Below are 20,421 nucleotides of genomic sequence, written 5' to 3' on the forward strand. Positions count from 1 at the left end.
GTACCCTAACGGAAGGAGTGGGACGATTGGTTCGGCCATTGTCAGTAACCGTATAGGGTGTGCTGTCCGGAGTCTCTTGCGGTATTATTCAGTAAGATAGCACTATAAACAGGGCAAGAGTTTCCACTATTTCACAACGTAAATATATCAAAATATACCGGCAACCACAAGCTACACATTACATACAGGAAAGACCGTTCTTAAATAACCATGGCTGTTAATAGGACATAAACTCCAACCAACTTACTAAATAAATCTTTTTCTCTCATATACCCACCGTTAACTCACCGATGTTGACGTCATGTCATTAGTCTGTGACTACTATTGACGTATATTCTACTACTAGTTGTAATGTGACTAACGATAAAATTCTGCACGATCTCCATAGTTTTTCCTAACATGATGCTTACAAATCGGTAGTTTCCCGGTTCTGATTATGAACCGGACTAAAATATTTGTAAAATTGACTTCCTTCCTAAATGATGGTACTTGGCCGTGTATAGTTGGACATCATACCTGCACTGTACTATACTTGGGATTTACTGTCATCCAGCTCTAAAAGTAGTTTGCTTATATATATTATATGATTGGTTCACATTCAAGTTTCATTATGGCTTCTTGAGTTATGTTTTAGAAACTTTCTTGGTCGTTTCCTCTTGATTGCGAATTCCAGTCGATCTCTGCGAGATTCAAGTCACCCATTATCAGTATATCCTTATGTTTACGTTGTTACAGATTTTTTAAAAAAAGCTTTAAGAATTTTTCTATCTTTTCCTCATTTCATAGCCTCCAAATACATACACAGATCCACGCACATTACACACACGAGAGGCCGTCCTTAAATGACCCTGGAAGTGTGTAGGATGTTAATCTAATCAAAATTACAGGGGGCCAACTCAATGAAAATGGATGTTGTCATATATTTTTTTGTATTTGGTGGATGGATTGATAAACATGTATAACAGTCATGTGATTTTTTTCAGAAAATACGAGATTTGAAAAATTATTTAAAAAATCGGGATATTTACTATAGTCCATTTTCATTGAGTTGGCCCCCTGTGATCAAAATTTCAATGTTTGATCCTTTGTGATTGCCTTGTGTGTCCTGCTTTTCTGATGGTTGTACTGCAATTCCTCATCTTGTAATATCTGTACATGTTGCATTTAGCCTCCAATAACATTTCTGTCGCATCCATTCTGGCAATACACTTCTTTATTATTTCTCTCCATTTGTATTTTATTTTGATCTCCGTCAGAAGTTTGTTTTTCTACCCTGTTACTCGATTTATACACAAAACTCCATTTGTGTTCGAGTTATTTATATGTTGTATTCCTGCTCAGCTTCCCCAGACTTGCGATGCAAAAATGTAAACTCTTTCTTGGCGCATTGCGGTCCCCACATTTCAAGTGAATGCACCTTGAGAGGGATTGGCAAAAATAATGATCATGCAATCATGACTCTCACGAATTTTGGAGGTCGAGTCCATATGACTTTCAGAACATTTTTACCAAGCATAATATCTCACCATAGGTCCTGTCCGGCTTCTCCGAAGCTAATCGTGTACGTTCCCTGATTTGAAATTGACATTGGACTATTTTGTTGAATACTGTATAGTTGTTGATATTCGCGGGGTTCTCAATTTTATTAAAAACGTGGATTCATCGAAATTTGCGAAAATTAGTTTTACATGTCAGATCATGTCTTGTGAATGACTATTTCAAAGGCTATGCATATGATTCCCGAAAATAGCTCCCCCCCCCAAAAAAAAAAAAAAAAAAAAAATCCAAAGAGTAAATCGTGAAATTTTACAACTGTACAGTATTGGGGTTGTACACATCGATGCTTGCTAAATTCATACAATTGAAAATGAAAAAAAAACGTAAGAGAGTTTCGTGTAGACATGACTGATTTTAATGAAAGACAGAAGAGTGTTTGCATACATCTTATCACATAGTCTGTTTATACAGGAAATATGGATCTTATTGCATCAAATGGTACTAACAAGTGTCTTTTCATACAACACAATGTGTAAAAGTCAACTGGATGAAAACTGCTCAAATAGAAATCTCTTAAAATTTATTTACATGTGTCTGATGTCATAAAGCCTAAAGCTGTCCCCACGAGAAAACTCCGCGGTAGACGTGATAGTGGGCTATTTATTCCGGGGTGGAATTTTATATTACACCGTTTGTAAATCTGTACAAACTGCAGCTTTGCTTACTTTTAAGAGATAAATGAGGAAACAGAGCATTGTTTACTAAAACGTATCCTTATTTAGAGTTGTTCAAAGAAGAAATATAAATAGTTAAATTTTGACATAGTCGTCTATGCACTTAACGCGTTTATTGATAAAATTTTGTGTCGTAGCCAAAATGCACAAAAAAGCCTAAGATTTCAATATTTGTAAACACAAAGTGTACTTAACTTAATGTAAATACATAGTGTACTTACTTAATGTAATATAGAGTGTACTTTACTTAATGTAAACACAAAGTGTACTTAACTTAATATAAACACAGAGTATACTTAACTTAATGTAAACACAGTGTACCTACTTAATGTAAACACATATTGTACTTACTTAATGTAAACACAGTGTACCTACTTAATGTAAACACATATTGTACTTACTTAATGTAAACACAAAGTGTACTTACTTAATGTAAACACATAGTTTACTTAACTTAATGTAAATATACAGTGTATTTAACTTAATGTAAACACATAGTGTACTTAACTTAATATAAACACAGAGTATACTTAACTTAATGTAAACACAGTGTACCTACTTAATGTAAACACATATTGTACTTACTTAATGTAAACACAAAGTGTACTTACTTAATGTAAACACATAGTTTACTTAACTTAATGTAAATATACAGTGTATTTAACTTAATGTAAACACATAGTGTACCTAACTTAATGTAAACACATAGTGTACTTAACTTAATGTAAACACATAGTGTACTTAACTTAATGTAAATATACAGTGTATTTAACTTAATGTAAACACATAGTGTACTTAACTTAACGTAAACACATAGTGTACTTAACTTAATGTAAACACATAGTGTACTTAACTTAATGTAAATACACAGTGTATTTAACTTAATGTAAACACGTAGTGTACTTAACTTAATGTCAACACATAGTGTACTTAAATTAGTGTTTACACATAGTGTACTTAAATTAGTGTTTACACATAGTGTACTTAACTTAATGTAAACCAAGTTCGCGAATTCAAAAATTCACGTTCAGGAACGCTTACTGTCAATATACAATTTTCGTGAAAAAATGGAATTCGTGAAAATTTGAATTGCGAAAATGTCACAATTTAACAATCTGTTATTGTAGAAATCCGTTACGGCAGTATGCTTTCAGTGTTGTTCTTCAAGTACGTTTATAGAACAGAACACTCTATTTGAGTTTTCTAGCTTTCGCTCAGACTGAAAATTTTGAAACATTTTCAAACAATCGTCCCCCAGGGGAAGAATATACATACAATTTAAACAGTACAAATGTCACTTCTTTTTCAAATTTTCGGCCTCTTAGTCATACTAAGGTACGTGGAAACAAAAATCAGCTATGTAAAATCAATATTGAACTTTATGATTTGATGCCGTAGCAACAATCTGTTTTGAAATACCTTACAGTGAGTTTGACGACCTAAATCATCAAAAGTTCATTGTTATTGCTTGTAACAAGTGGAAACAATTATTGATGTAAATGAATGTTCACATAATGTATTCAAACGTTTCTTCTAGTCACCGTCTGCCTGATCATTTTACAAAACGCCATTTTGGAGACAAAGTATATACAGTTCACACACAATCAAACACTTCATACATTCACACTGACATGATTTACCTTCCCCTGACCTACAATCTGTAGGGGCGCACACTATGACATGCATGCGCAAATGACTTGTATTTCATTAAATCATTAAAAGGAACATAGAGCAGTTTGGTTTCCCTACATAGACACTAGACAAGATAATAAATCAAGAAAATGGATACAATGTGATCCTGTGTGACAATGGGTAACGTGAAAAACCGATGACAATGGCATTCAATAAACACATCGCGACATACAAAACAACTTTATAAACTTGCATTCAGGTTTAAATTAATTCATTCATTGAATACATTTTACATCGTAATAATCAATAAATTAAGTTTCAAACAAGACATCATTGTTTAATTCTTAGAATTTTCAAAAATGTCATTTCATTTGGCTAGTAGACAATGTCAAAGATCATTACCTGCGAAAATGGATACATTTACATATGATATGATACAATGCGGTGCAATGGAATGAGTCCTGCAATGTCAGAGACCAATCATTGTACAGATAATACAGTAAAAATCATGGAGAAAACTATAGAATATTGGTTAAAGTACTCCCCCAAATCACACACGATAACTTTGGACATTATCAGTACAGTAAACCAACGTATGTTCACATGAGATTAAACCTATTTAGCCGGCGATTAGTGAAATAAAATATCGTCGTGAATCACATTCAACTTCAAGTACATTCAAGTGTTCAACTGCTAATCGCGAAATTGATTCGCAGTGAATAATTCGTCACGCGTAAAAGCGAGAAATTAGGTCGCCGCAGAAATACGTTGGTTTGTACTAACAGTTTCTTGACGTAGAAAAAATAATAGCACTTTCTCAAAGCAAAACATATGAAATGTTATTTTTGCAAAGTCATCGCGATTTGGACTAAAATCGGAAAATTGAAATTTTATCGGATCTATTATTTCGCGATTTCACTATGAGGGCATATCTAAGTATTTTTTCCGTTCTACGCGAACCAAAGAAATAGTTCCTCGAAAATAACATCCTTCAATGTATACGGGATGTTGAAGGTTACGATTCCAAACTAAAAAAACGTGAAGTAAATATTCAGCTTCATGTCTTTGTGTAAACACCAGACCGATCGAAGGAAACCCCTGACAAACCTGTCTAGAACTAAAGGTCTGAAAACAAACCCAGAGAATCATATATTACTTGACATAAAATAACTACAAAAATTGCAAATGTCTTTCAACCTATGACATTAGAACTATATCTATTGAATATTCATTTGTTAATGATTATTATTAGATATTCTTTCTAGGTTCATACAGAGGGAAAGGAATCGCAATGGCGAACGTATTATGATAAAAGGGAAATGAAAAGTGAAAATATTTGAACAAAAGATTGAAGAGCTTTACTTTTCTCTTACCGTAGTAACATTAACAGGCGCGGAATGAACAATTTTAATGATATTCTTTTCCAAAATGTCACTTTTGGATTACGAAAGATATGAAAAGTTATATTTATACACATGAATGTTTTCTCGATATTCAATACTGTATAGTTTTGTCTTTACTTATTAGACTAAATTAAATGGATATTTAAAGAATACTTCTCGAGATAAATGTGTTTTTTTTATGAAGCAAATTATTTAAATGATCTTGAAAAGTATTCTCCTTTAAGCTTCCAGATGCAATTAAGTATAAGTGACTAAGGAGCAGTTTGAGTACAGTTGAACTGGATCCCTGAGCTAAATTTGTACGTAGTAACTTAGTCTGAACCTTTAAATGCAATTTATTAATAACTCAAAATTAGGATTTGGCATGGGCAACTGATATTAGGGATAAATCATGATTTTGTTTGTAACAAATGGAAAAATGCCAAATCGAAGTGTAAGGTGTCAAGTACATCGAATTTAAGTTTTGGACATTACATGCTTGTAAACGACCATATAATTGCTGACATTTTTGAATGAATTTTTTCATGTATCAGGGATTTATGAGTTCCGTTTTAAAATTATTAAGTCGTATAATACAAAATTAAGTATACGCATGCTCATATCAAAATGATTCTAAAGTAAAGTACAATCCCTTAAATTGGAATCTGTCATATTACTTCGTATAAGTCGAGCTTATGACACCCAGGCAATGACAGTTACCTTGACAACCTCATACAACCATAGCGGAATTCATTATTATCTCGGTTTTCATGACATTTACACAAAAATGAAATAGTTTTTGCCCCTATCGTTTTTCTTTTTGGGAAAAATCATACAATCATAGAATGTTTGGAAAAAATTAATCTGTTTTTTTTTTTACATTTGTATGTCTTTTCAGTTAAATCAAATAAGAGTGCAAAATGCAAAAAAAAAAAAAAAAAAAAAAAAAAAAAAAACCCGACGTTACTCCATTTTGTCGGAGATATTACGCTACCTAGTGCGATCAACCGTGGTCTCCAACGATGTTTGGACTTTGGATTGATGAGAAGTAAATAAAAAGACATGAGTGAACTTCAGTCTATATATCATAGCCGCTTTTAGATCAAGAGTTATTGCTGTTTAGGTTCTCGACGTAGAAACGACTTTGTATTGCATTTGGAATCTTCCTTTGTAGATTTTACTTGCCTAAATTTAATTATCTTCAGAATCGGTCGGTATTGGGTTGAAGTGATAAGTAGCACATGTAGATAGCACTCATGCAACCTCTGAATTTCGTTTGTCAAGTTTAACATGCAAAAATGACCGATAATAAAACGCGTTCGTTTGATTTTGATAACGTTACCATTTTGGGGAAATAATAATAATAAACAATTTGTGCTTTTTAATGACTCGTGCTACAATTAAAAATATGTTTTTCATTCCCATAGTAAAAAGTATCGTAGAATAAATCACCAAAAAACGCTGTAAACTTGTTATCAGGGCTAACTAAGGTGTCGGTTATAAGTAACTTATACACTTTAAATAGGATTTTCAATTACTCTTAGAACATATTTAATTCTGGTTGTTTCTCGTCACCATGGGAACATAATCCGTGATTACATGAACACGCGTTGATGGTGCGTGTTATTATGTTATATACATAAATCTGTGCAGTTTATACTGAAGGTGTTACAGAGTTATTTACATTGTATGTTGTGCAGAGAGTCTTTTACACTACTTGTGGAAGGAAACGGTTCAGTCCATTTCCAGTCCAATTCTCGTATGCTGCTATACAGAACAGCAGATATCGGTATCTAGTCTGTGTGTAGATACCCCGCTGTCAAACTCTTGGTTTATTCGAGTGTATTGGTAGAGCAGGACTCGAACTCTTCTCTTGGGCCACTGTAGTATTGGGCAGGGTCATTCTGTGGTTTGCCCATGTCGCCATGGTTACGCCAGTGGTGCAGGAGCTAGGCTGTTTCCCCTCGAGGGATAATGGACTGTCCTCGACAGCCCGATATCCCAATCGTGCCCATTATTAGGTGGTGCGAATGCTCAATGTGTTGATTTCTCCACTTGGTGAAGGTTATTAGTTTAAATCCTGGCATTGAGTCGAAGAGCTTCCTGTGAAAGACACAATTGTAAGAAAACATATAAATACATCATTTTGAACACTTCATTTGATTTCTTTCGTAAATGCTTCTTCATGATATAACAACATTCTAGGCTCTTCGCGAGAGAATATTCATGATAGTGTTTTTTTGTTTATAATTCATTCTACCCTATCAATTGCACGCAACGTAAATATTGAAATTGGGACGTCATGTAAAATTAATGTCAACAAAGACCAAGTGTCACACTATTTGTAACTAAAATGCTGAAATGAAGAAAACGGGTTTTTTTTTCGGATTTTGTATAATGTAGAGAATGAAGTTGAATGTCTGTCATGGTTTTGGTTTTGCTATCAATTCGTTATGGATAGGAATATTCGTAATTAGCCGATGGGGCCGAAAAGTGATTATTAAAATATGAAAAAAAAAAATCCGTTTTAATATTTGAGGGTCCACAACAACTACAAACACCCCGAACGTTTCTACACGACGACTATTCTATGCTATATAGAATGTCCATGGTTATAGTAGCTTTGTATATGATATCAAACAGACGATATAGTAGAGTAGAAAACTGTGTGCTACAGTAACTGAATACTGTGTCATCTTTATACACACTGGAATGTGCGTCTCATTAGCGTGCTGGCTACCACATGTTTTTAGGATTAATGGTTACATCATATGTCCTTGGGTCTGTGTCTTCTGAGGTAAACCCCTTAGATACATGCGTACTAGATGTAAGTAACGTGTGCTGGCGCATGCGCATTTGATGAACATAGACAGCAGCCAATGATATAATGCAACGTTGCATTGTTAAATCAAAAGAAATGTAACAGCGGAGCGTTGTTGCTGTGCCATAACCATAATATCGAAGATATTTCGATTTTTAGATTTTTTCTTTAGATTTTTGCTTTGTCATCCGCGATTTAACAACCAGTCGAACAAAGACTTAAGTCAAAAACTGACGTAAGTCTATATTTAGACATAAGATACATCCGCAGATCTGCTTAATTGACAAGACAGCCATTTTTACTACGAAAAAATCCCCTTCAACCGTGGTTGCTATGAAAAATATCATTTTCAGTAGCTCCAAGGTAACATGTGTGTCATACAAGAGTGAGTTGGGGAAGGGATGCAAAATTAGTCTGGAGGTCATGTATGCGGCGAAAATATGGTAGATGTTGTCCATAACATCATCAATATTGACATATTTTTATTTCACTTTCAATTGAGTATATGAAACCAGGCTTGAGTCTTTTTAGGTAAATCCTGTTCCTCATCCTCTACAATCCTAAGGCTGGTCAGTACTCGGTAAGCAAAAACACACATAGCAAAACACAGGTAAGAACAACATTAAATCGCTGTACGTTGTACGAGTTTATTTTTGCAAGCAAGCATAAGTAATCAAAATACATGAAGGCACATCAAACCATAAGTAATAGAATCGTAGTGATTGAAGCAGTTTGTCCTTTAGCAACCGTTTTTTACATTGTAATCATTTTTTGACTAGAAAGTGCTTATTTCAACACGTTCACCCTAATGCTTGGTGATGACAGATTATTGTTTTTTTTATATAATTTATTAATTAATTTAGAAACAAATACATTTTTTCAATACGAAAAAAATATACAGAAAAATAGCATATAGTTTAGTGTTATTCAAACGACCTTATATTGACCTATTTCATTATGTTTTATTGTGTTTATTTATTTTCATAATTTGACACATTTATAGCATGATGGCATTGAAATAATAGTTCACTAAAAATCAATAGATCCTAGTGTAAGAGTTAATGTAGTTAAAGTAAAAATTGAAAACTCTTCAGGAGTTAATTTAAGATAAGCCAACTTATAACAACACGAAGTTTAATCTCAACGAAGTTATTTCAACCACAAGTTGAAAATGAGTAATAAGAGTATAATGTAATAACAGATTATTAGGCCGTTCAACAGAAGAAAGGTGATTTACAGTTTTCAACGAAAGCTCTGACTTACCACTGATACATTTTAAAAAGATTTTGAATAAAAATACCAATTGATTAATTCATATATTGCATTTAAAAATAATAGCACGCAAATTATTTTATTGAAATAATTCGTTTTGCGGTATACTTTAGGAACATTCAACATAACTTAGCCTTCGTGTCGATTTAGATCATAACGCTTACCTTTTAAAACCTCTTATGGAAGCTTTAGCATAGATCATTTATGTATCACGAAAGAAATTTTAATGAGAATGTAAAACTGGATATAGAAGTACGTATTTTAGTAAACAAAATTCATCGTTCTGTTACATTACACTTTAATAATTTTGATAATGATACTATATTTGTTGTATGTGCAAATATTTAAAACAAAACACAATATTGGAATATGAAAGTGATTTTTCTTTCTTTCTTGTCATAAACTGTCAAGCATCTATCTGCAATGTAAAATGAAAGCCAATTCAATATATAGTTGATTAACTATGATGGGATTAGCTAAATCTGTTACGTGGTTAGTTATTCAATAAACACGTTATCGAAAATTTCTTGGGATAGCAAGATTTTTTATGAATTATAAAAACGAAAAGCAATTTTAAATTAGTTTTGTTAGCTTTTTTAAATGCAATGTTATCGGGTACAAGAAAATTAAAAAAAATATCACATCGATTTTAAAATTGTGAAAAAACACCAGTACATTATGTACTTGTATATTTTTTTATAAAATTGTTTAAGCTAAAATAAAATTAAATGTTTTATTGCCTCAAGAATATATCATGAGTATGGAGTTGGAGTTGTTTCTCTTAGCGTCTTTTGAATGTTTCTTTTATGTATCGAATTATTAATTAGGAATCATTGGAAAATAATGTGAACAGATAAAATATGTGATTATGCAGAAAACAAGAAGAACATGCAAAAATGTAATAGTTGCAGATTTAAAATATCTGCATTTGTTTTATTCATATAACCATTCAAGACTGTTAAATTGATACCACTGTGGGCCATTCGACAAATTAAACACCGAGTTACGAATCTGAGCCCCGGAGTCCTTTCCAGTGAGGAGAAACTTAGCAGTTTGCATTGTATATTTTCCGAATTTGCTCCGATATTGATTGAGTACACGTCCGTTTGTGAGCAAGTGTATGGCAAGCCGTTTGGGTTTTTACCTATTGAAATGAAGATATCCATATTTGATTAAAGATATCAAGTATTAAAATAAAGATATCTATAATTAAAAAAGATGTCTCTATTTGAATAAAGATATGTCTAATTTTAAGACAGATATCTCTCTTTCTACTGAAAATAGAGATATCTTCTTTTAAATTACAGATATCTTTATTTGAATTACAGATATCTTTAATTGTAATTTGGATATCATTGTTTAAAATACAGATATCTTGAATCATTGTCCAATTAAAAATGTCTTAATTGAAAATAGAGATATCTCTATTTAAATTAAAGATATTCTTATTTTAAATAAAAAAAATCTTAAATTTTGTTTAAATAGAGATGTCTTCATTTGAAATACAGATATCTCCAATTCAAATACAGATATCTTTATTTAAAATAGAGATATATTTAATTGAATTAGAGATATCTGTAATTACTTTCAAATACAGATATCTCTATTTCAATTAGAGATATCTGGATTAACACATGTTTGCTCAGTGCAAAGAATAATATTGAAACACAAAGAAAATAGTGATAGCTCCCTAATCCTGATAAATGTAAACGAAACGCTTTTAATTAAATTGGACCATCAAGATTTCATATGTATAAATGATAAATGTTGGTCTAAACCAATAAACTTGGAGGGAATTTCTTAAGAACAGAACAGGGTAACTGTTTAACAGAAAACAGAGCGAACTGTTGCAGCTATAATTGAATAATATTAAAAGCAGTTACGTTGTAACACGGTCTGCATTCCCCGCCATTTTGCGTCAATACTTTACTTCCGACATGCGTAGAACGGAGAGTCAAGGGAGCAGTCGTTTTCTCTTTTGATGGTTAAATACAGATATCTGTATTTCATGTCGAACAGAGATATCTGTATTTGAAATAAAGATAAGTGTATTTCTACAACAATAAGATATCTGTATTTGAAATAGATATATCTTTAATTGAATTAGATATATCTGTATTTGAATTAGAGATATCTGTATTTTAATTAAAGACATCTTTATTTTAAATACAGATATCTTTATTTACATTGAAATGCAGATATCTTTAATTGAAATTAAGATATCTTTAATCGAATTAGAGATATCTGCATTTATATTAGATCTATCTCTATTTCGTGTTTAAATAGATATATATCTAATTCAAATACAGATATTTCTAATTCAAATACAGATATTTCTAATTCAATTACAGATATCAATAATTCAATTAAAGATATCTTTAATTTAAATACAGATATTTCTAATCGTTGTATAAATATAGATATCTTTATTTTTAATACAAATATTTTCATTTCAATAGGTAAAAACCCAAACAGCTTGCCATTTAAGTGTTTTGTAAATTTCTGCTTTTTTTGGACGAACAAATTTTCATATTTCACTACATCACCACATCGTCTGCCAAACCAGTGTTGAGAACGGTACTGACATATGCAGCGGCAAGAAAAGACGTGGCGTTGCGCTAATAAAATAAAGCCACATCTAGCGCCACCTAGTGAATGTAATGGTGTGGTTATTCCCCCTGACTACGCTTTTTTTCTGCGTGCAAATAGTGGAGAATGGCTGTAATATTACATTAAGTTAGGCACATGACATTAATTTCGATATAGCAATTAAAATGCATAGAAAAAACGTCTACATAAAAATATAATTATATTTTGCTTTCGATAATTCCTCAGTTGTTGGTTACATAATATCTAAGGGCGGAAAAATGGAGGCATAAAAGTACCATCATCTACATGTAAAATAAACAGATGCGCCAAACAACCCATATACATGTACATCGAGGTCTTTGGATTGGGATCAGGTTAGATTTATGTTGAAAGAGAGCAGAGACATATATTACCACACTTACATCTTATTATTTGCTATATATATATATACATATTTAAACGTACCTTTCAATGTCATATTTCATATAGTCACACCTTAAGGTGAGATGTATATGCATACCTACTTACCTTTTGATTGAAGGTTTATTTCATTCAGGAATGGTATCGTTCCTGAGATTCGGCGCCTTTACAGGTGTAGGAAACATCGCGCTGAGAAGCATACTTCTGGCTAGTTCATCCGACGCTCCGTATTTTATCTACAAGATTCACCATATCCTCTTCTAAGGAGTAGTATAACGCGAGTATACCAATATCATACTAATCAACGGAAACAAATCTATCTCTATTGTTGTTTATTTGTTTCTTTTTATCACATAATCCGCTTGACATCCAGTGATGTATGTGTAATATGGCCTGGAGCGGATTGGCTGGAAATTCATTCGAGGAAGTCGTAACCAAATGGCGGCCTCCACTGGATTTATGCAACGCATTTTTGATGTTAAGATTCTTCGAATGCTGTAGTTATGTGATAAAAAGTATCTTAAATTTGTGTTTATGTCATAGAAGGTTTTATGAAACTCGTCTCGAAGTTTTAATTTTTGCTCGTTAAAGTTCGCAAAAAATGAAAATAACCTCCTGAACTTGTTTCATAAAGTCTCATATGAAATGAACACACATATAAGATCATATATATAGCTTATTTTTCAGTTTATATATAGAAAAAACAATTAAATGCATATTGGAATCTCTTGCAGGTTTATGGTTTAGTAAATGCATAACGAAAATGTCTGAATTTGCAATAAAATGCGTAGACATTAACACACGTCATTGTATTAACTATTAGCTAAGATGATAATAAAAAGTGAAACTCAAAGGTTTAATGGACAGGTAAAAATGAATGCTTGGAGTTGTTTAATTTGTATAGGGATCGGTTAATGTATTTTGGAATTTACGTGAATTAATCAATATAAAGTAGAATAAATTGACAGAAGGATAACAATGATAATGACGGGTTGATTTGGAATATTTGCACATTTGTCTTCTTCTGTAGCATTCCATTAGTCAACACCATAACCTACTCTTTTATATTAATATATCCAATTGTGAAAATTGATAAAGATACAAACCTGATATTCTCTATCCTTTTGTTGCATTTCTCTTCGCTTTTTCCAAGGCTGAAATAAAACAAATATGTGATAATGAACAACGTTAATTAATCGACATATTCTTGTAACAGAATATAATAGAAAATGAAGTAGAATGCGTTTGTTGTATCTATCGTTGCACTATGGCTTTATCATCATTACCACCACAACTACCCCCATAATTATGCATTTTCATAATCATCATAACCATCATTATTACTACCCACTCTCACCACCTCCTCCACCACATCACCATCACCACCATCACCACCACAACCACCACCACCACCACCACCACCACCACCACCACCACCACCACCACCACCATCATCATCATCATCATCATCATCATCACCATCACCTACACCACCACCACCACCACCACCACCACCACCACCACCACCACCACCACCACCACCACCACCATCATCATCATCATCATCATCATCATCATCATCATCATCACCATCACCTACACCACCACATCACCATCACCACCACCACCACCACAACCACCACCACCACCACCACCACCACCACCACCACCATCATCATCATCATCATCATCATCATCATCACCTACACCACCACCACCACTATCATCATCATCATCACCATCACCTACACCACCACCACCACCACTATCATCATCATCATCACCATCACCTACACCACCACCACCACCACTATCATCATCATCATCATCACCTACACCACCACCACCACTATCATCATCATCATTACCATCACCTACACCACCACCACCACCACTATCATCATCATCATCACCATCACCTACACCACCACCACCACCACTATCATCATCATCATCATCACCTACACCACCACCACCACTATCATCATCATCATCGTCATCATCACCACCACCACCACTATCATCATCATCATCACCATCACCTACACCACCACCACCACTATCATCATCATCATCATCATCACCTACACCACCACCACCACTATCATCATCATCATCGTCATCATCACCACCATTATCATCATCATCATCATCATCATCATAATCATCATTATTACTACCCACTCTCACCACCTCCACCACCACCACATCACCATCACCACCACCACCACCACAACCACCACCACCACCACCATCATTATCATCATCATCATCATCATCGTCATCATACCACCATTATCATCATCATCATCATAATCATCATCGTCGTCATCACCACCATTATCATCATCATCATCATCACCATAATCATCATTATTACTACCCACTCTCACCACCTCCTCCACCACCACATCACCATCACCACCACCACCACCACCACAACCACCACCACCACAACCACCACCACCACCACCATCATTATCATCATCATCATCACCATCACCACCACCACCACCACCACTATCATAATCATCATCATCATCACCATAATCATCATTATTACTACCCACTCTCACCACCTCCTCCACCACCACATCACCATCACCACAACCACCACCACAACCACCACCACAACCACCACCACCACCACCATCATCATCATCATCATCATCACCATCACCACCACCACCACCACTATCATAATCATCATCATCATCATCATCATCATCGTCGTCATCACCACCATTATCATCATCATCATCATTATCATCATCATCACCATAATCATCATTGTTACTACCTACTATCACCGCCTCCTCCTCCACATCACCATCGCCACCACCACCACCTCTATCATCATCATCATCATCATCATCATCATCATCATCACCACCACCACTACTACTAATACCACTATCATCACCATTCATTATTCCGGTTAATTCATCGTTTGTCATACAGCTGGCGGAGTTCGAATTGCTCTATCGGGACATGCTAGAAGTATTTCGTATTGATATTATGGTTCCGTTTTCCTTGACTTTTAGATTGGAATTTGGATTCAGAAAAGGATTACTTTAAAAAAAATTCTCATTTTGCAAAATTGTGTTTTTTAATTTGTGTATTGTCATTCAGTTTTAAGATACAATAGCAATCATTTCCAAACACAGCAAGGATTGCTTGAATACAAAATTGTATTTTCAAATAAAAAAAAATGAAAAATAAATGTCTGTCTGATGTAAATTTTCTGTGCATGCCATATTTCAGAATTTCTATCCAGTGTGCGTGCCTTCTGATCTGTAATGGCTGTAGAGCAATGTTCGGATGATGACTTCTACCGCAATTGATTTACATGCAGAGCCAACATTGTGGCATTGCGCTGAAAACCATTTGTTATTTCTTCTTAAAACAGATAAAAAGAAAACAAGTTTTACGAATGCATGAATCAAGCGCACAGCTTGATACCAAATTCTATCCCTGCACTATGCCTTTATCACGCTGCACCACGGATATTCATTTTTGACTTGCTCTTCTAATGACAAAAAACATATTTTCGTTGCTATTATATTTCACAAGTTCATAGAGATCTAATTTCACGGATAAAATTATTGATTTGAAATTGTAATTTTCAATAATATATTTCAATTCAATACAATGAAGGTAGATATTAAATCGCGATATTATGTTATTCGCAAAATTTGCGAAGATAGATCGCACGCGAAAGATTTGAATTACAGTATTCGAGGGAAAAATACGATTGCTATTTGTACCTCACATAACTTAAAGCTATCTCCTTCAATTATTTACCTTAATTTACAAAATAAAGACAAACATGAGAGTTAAAGTGAGTAAGATTTTTGGTATTATACCATCTAATTTAACATTTTTTTAAACCTCTCGAGATATTTGTGAAACAACAATGTATATTGACAAAATGTTTCTGAACACACATACTGTAACTCCCCTTGAATAACTATATATTTTCCATATACAAATTACTTGTAATTTTCAAGAATGTTTTTCTCATATAAATGGATTATCGAAATTTAGAAGTCTAAGTATTGTAAGCTTGAGATACGAAAAGAGAATTATTTAGACAGCACATCAACCCTAATACATATCTATTACAGTCGTTCTATTTTTTTCGTATATCAAACTAACAATACTTAAGAAGTTAAAGAGAAGAAGTAATTATCAAGACAAACAAGGACAAATTTTGCGTATAAAGTTTGTCGCCTTGGTAACAAGGGGTGTAGGTGACTACTGCCGCCGTGTTACTTAATAAGTAAATTGTGTGGGTTTTCCCTCGAAGACATCAAGTACTAGTGAAGGAAATAATATCGTTAAAGGTTCCGGTCATTAGGATTAACGATGGCAACTGTTTTCCAAATCAATCAGCCGATGAAGGTGTTATATCTTACACTGTGTAAAAAGAACATACAGAGATTCGCATGATTTTCAATTCGGCCTCAAAACAGTTCTATACCATCAAGTTAAAAACGTAAAAAACAGTCATATATAATTTAAGAATTTGTAGAAATAATATATTAAAAAACAGCAAACGATCGGACCACATGTACCAAAACAGTTAGCGTTTCATAGCGTTTCATACAATCACGTTAATTATATATTAAAACACCAAAACCCAAAATTTCTTAATAGAATTATCGTGGAACATTAGTCAACATTTTTATTTGTTTTTTGTTTGTTTATGTTATTCCTGTTGATCTTTATTTAAAGATGCTCCACCGCTAACGAATGGTATTTTTTCACTATCAAAAACAGGATCACACGATTTGGTATTTTTTCTTCAGTTACAAAAGTTACTCACTTTACACCATTGAAAAGTTTGAGCTTCTAATTTTACTTCAAGATAAAAATATTAGAAATAATTAATTGCATCCCGAAAAAATTCCGTGGCACTATGATCTATATAGAATCAAGTTCTGACTGCGCATGCACCAAAAGCAAAATAAATTATTTTTTATCTTTTTTATGTTAATTAGACATATATATACACGATTAAACACCAATTGTTGTTCAAATGATGAGTATCATTTAGGGTCTGTTGTCAGTGGAGCATCTTTAAATATTAAATTATCATCTTACCAAGGAAAAATGTAACAAAAGGTACAATAATGTAAATCAAGTGATATTGTTTAACGCTTACAATGATAAGGGACACATGTATATGAATTAAGGTGGATTCTGTTTTATTGTGTAGGATATTGTACGTGATGGCAGTAGGACAATGACTTAAATGAAGACGTTTTTACTATGCTCGAAATACGCATATTTACAAATTATACAATCACCCACAAGAGAAATAAACTAATCTAACGAAACAAACTCTATCTTAAAAAAGATTGTGACATTTATTTGTATAATCGCAATATTATTCTCAAGTAAAAATTGTTTTTAAAATGTAAATGAAAGGAAACATATCATAAAGGCCAACTACATTTCCGGGGCAAAAATAATTTTATTTTTAAACATTAAAAACATAAAAAATTATGTATCGATGACGCTTTATGGTAATTTACATTTTATCTATTTTTATCAAATTGTTCAGAATGGGATGATAAGCGTAGCATTAACCTTAAGCTATCAACTTTTGCGACTCTACAAAATTATCGATCTCGTTTGACATTCCCATTTTAAAAATGAAAAACCGTTTCGGAAAGGTAGTGGGCCTATAAGGCGTCTTATGAAAAGTTGACAAATTATAGGTTCAGTTGAGTGAAAATATCATGCTTACTCATAATTAGAAGTCTACTTACAAATCTACTACAGTGTATTACTATTATTGTAATTTCCTGTTAAAGTCATTGAACAACGAATAGACACAGTAATCATTAGCGTTTGTTTGTAACGGTCTTCACAATGTACCAGTTTGCTCAATGACTACACTCACTTACGATAAAGTCGGTCTGATCCACGCGATCTCCCAATTAAGAAACAAATGAGACGAGACAATATCATAAATGCTACGGCCCAAAATAGGTAAACTCTGTATATCATATAGTTAAGTATTTGCCACTCGAACCCGTTTGATTTTGGACAAGGAGTGATATTATCGATGATATCAAGTAAAAAAGGCTAAGGTTTTCTTTTCAAGTAGTTATATAACCCTCTAAAACTGCTACTTTGTATATATATATTTTTTAAAACATTTTACTACTAAGTAATTATTTTGATTTTTCCAGATACTTTTTGAGTGAAAGCCAAGAAAACAGTTTAAGTTGATACTTAAAGATGCTCCACCGCCGACCAAGCATAATTGGTGTTTGATCATGTATATATATGTCTAATTAACACAAAAAATATGAAATAATTTATTTCGCCTTTTTAGCATGCGCAATCAGTACTTCCTTCCATATAAGATATAGCGACACATTTTCATGACGATCATAATGCTGCCATAACGACCACGCATTGGCTAGTATTGATAGTCTGATATGCATGACTTAGTCTTATTTATTGTTTATAGTAATAAAGCAAATGTAAATATTGTAATGTTATACTTACTGAAACATATATAACAATGAAGAATCCTATATTGTAGAATATGTAGATGGCGGCTAGCACACTAAGGACGACTGTTTCTATACTGTCCCGCTGTTTCTGCGTAGCTAATGTTGATACTATGGCATGCCATACACAAACCGCCGTCAACATCACCATCGCTATCAGTAAATACTTATCCTGTAAACAAAATCAACAATACACTGTGTTTTATGTTACAGAGTTATCTGCCCTTGAGGGTAGGTTTTGATTGTTGGCGAGCATAACGTCATACTTTTCAAATAAACGACGTGAGTTTCGCTCTCAAAACCGTGACGTCAGTATGGATACCTACCAACAAGGGAGACAAGTCTGTAATATGCAAAGACGGAATAATACAAAGTGGCGATAAATACAGTAATTCTTTATACCGATTTTTACATCAATTTATATACAATTATTTGTTACACCACCATTAAGTGTTTTCTATGTGGCGTTTAAATGATTGATATGATGTGCACAATGTCATCTTCATCAGACAAATTACTAGCCAGCACATGTACATAAAGTTACCGAAGATCGTTATCGATTTAGGCATTTCTGAACTAGGTTTTCAAAAAAGAAATATGCTCAACAGCGTTGGATTTTGTTTTTAAATAGTTAATTACATGAATTATGTAGTTAATTTGCTGAATTAACAGGCAGAATACACTATTTTACACGCATTCGTTTTTACTTGCGCAATTAAGATAATATATCAATAGTTAATACACTGTATGACTAACCTTGTACATTACTGCTAACATTTTTATGTAAATTTTAAACATGAGGACGATGCATGTTTAAGTGACGTGCATAATGCACACGAGACACTGGCACGCGAAAGGCAATGACCTTTAATATGTAAAACGTGTTTGTATGTCTGTTTACTGATTAGTTCCATGCGTTGTTCATAATTATAGTGAGTAATTAGAATGATTTAGAATTCTAAATAGATCCATGCGCAATACGAAATGGTTCGTAAACATTGTATGCTGTGTAACCTATGGTTATTTGAACAAATCGATACAAGCTTTCTGCACAATTGATTGTCAAAACATTGTAATAATTATATCAGAAAATATTTACCATTCTACGTAAATACCGTATAGAAAGTTATATACGTGGATTAAAAATTTGGACTAAAGAAGGAGAAAAAAAAATAAAAATAAAAAATAAATAAATAAAAAATATGGATTTAAAGTTTTTCATGATATGGCTATAAGGGTTGATGTAGTTAATACATTTTTTGTGAATCACATTTTCACGACTATATAAATGTAATGCGAAATCGCGGAACAATCAAACACACAAAAAATTAACCGGCTATAAGGCATGTATTTCACCCTCAATATAAGCTTAGAAATCCCTATTAAGACTGATTATAATCAAAATATAAATAAATGAATAATAAAAGATAAATCATATACTCTTCAATATGCTGTCAAATATAAGAAAGTGTTCGCCTAGTTAGTGAGAGAAATACGGTGGTAAATAATCAAACGGCAAAATGATACTCCATTGTACTAAAATA

The 20,421-nt window shown here is 33.1% G+C and overlaps 1 protein-coding gene across 8 annotated transcripts in view; it reads right to left on the reverse strand.

The window, feature by feature from the left end:
• Positions 1-1,889: 1,889 nt before the first annotated feature.
• The window catches only part of LOC138310251 (cys-loop ligand-gated ion channel-like), a 138,320-nt gene continuing 119,788 nt past the window's right edge, over positions 1,890-20,421 (reverse strand). For 4 of the 8 annotated variants that reach the window (XM_069251373.1, XM_069251377.1, XM_069251376.1 and 1 more), the window contains exons 6-9: positions 18,873-19,049; positions 13,454-13,501; positions 12,456-12,583; positions 1,890-7,348 (exon numbers count right to left, since the gene is read on the reverse strand). In XM_069251373.1, coding sequence (XP_069107474.1) covers positions 12,476-12,583; positions 13,454-13,501; positions 18,873-19,049 — 333 coding nt within the window. In that variant the 3' untranslated portion in view covers positions 1,890-7,348; positions 12,456-12,475. The other 4 variants (XR_011206383.1, XM_069251374.1, XM_069251375.1 and 1 more) reach the window with 4 other exon arrangements.

This window comes from Argopecten irradians, chromosome 16 (genome assembly GCF_041381155.1).
Source record: "Argopecten irradians isolate NY chromosome 16, Ai_NY, whole genome shotgun sequence".
In the NCBI taxonomy this organism is placed as follows: Eukaryota; Metazoa; Mollusca; class Bivalvia; order Pectinida; family Pectinidae; genus Argopecten; species Argopecten irradians.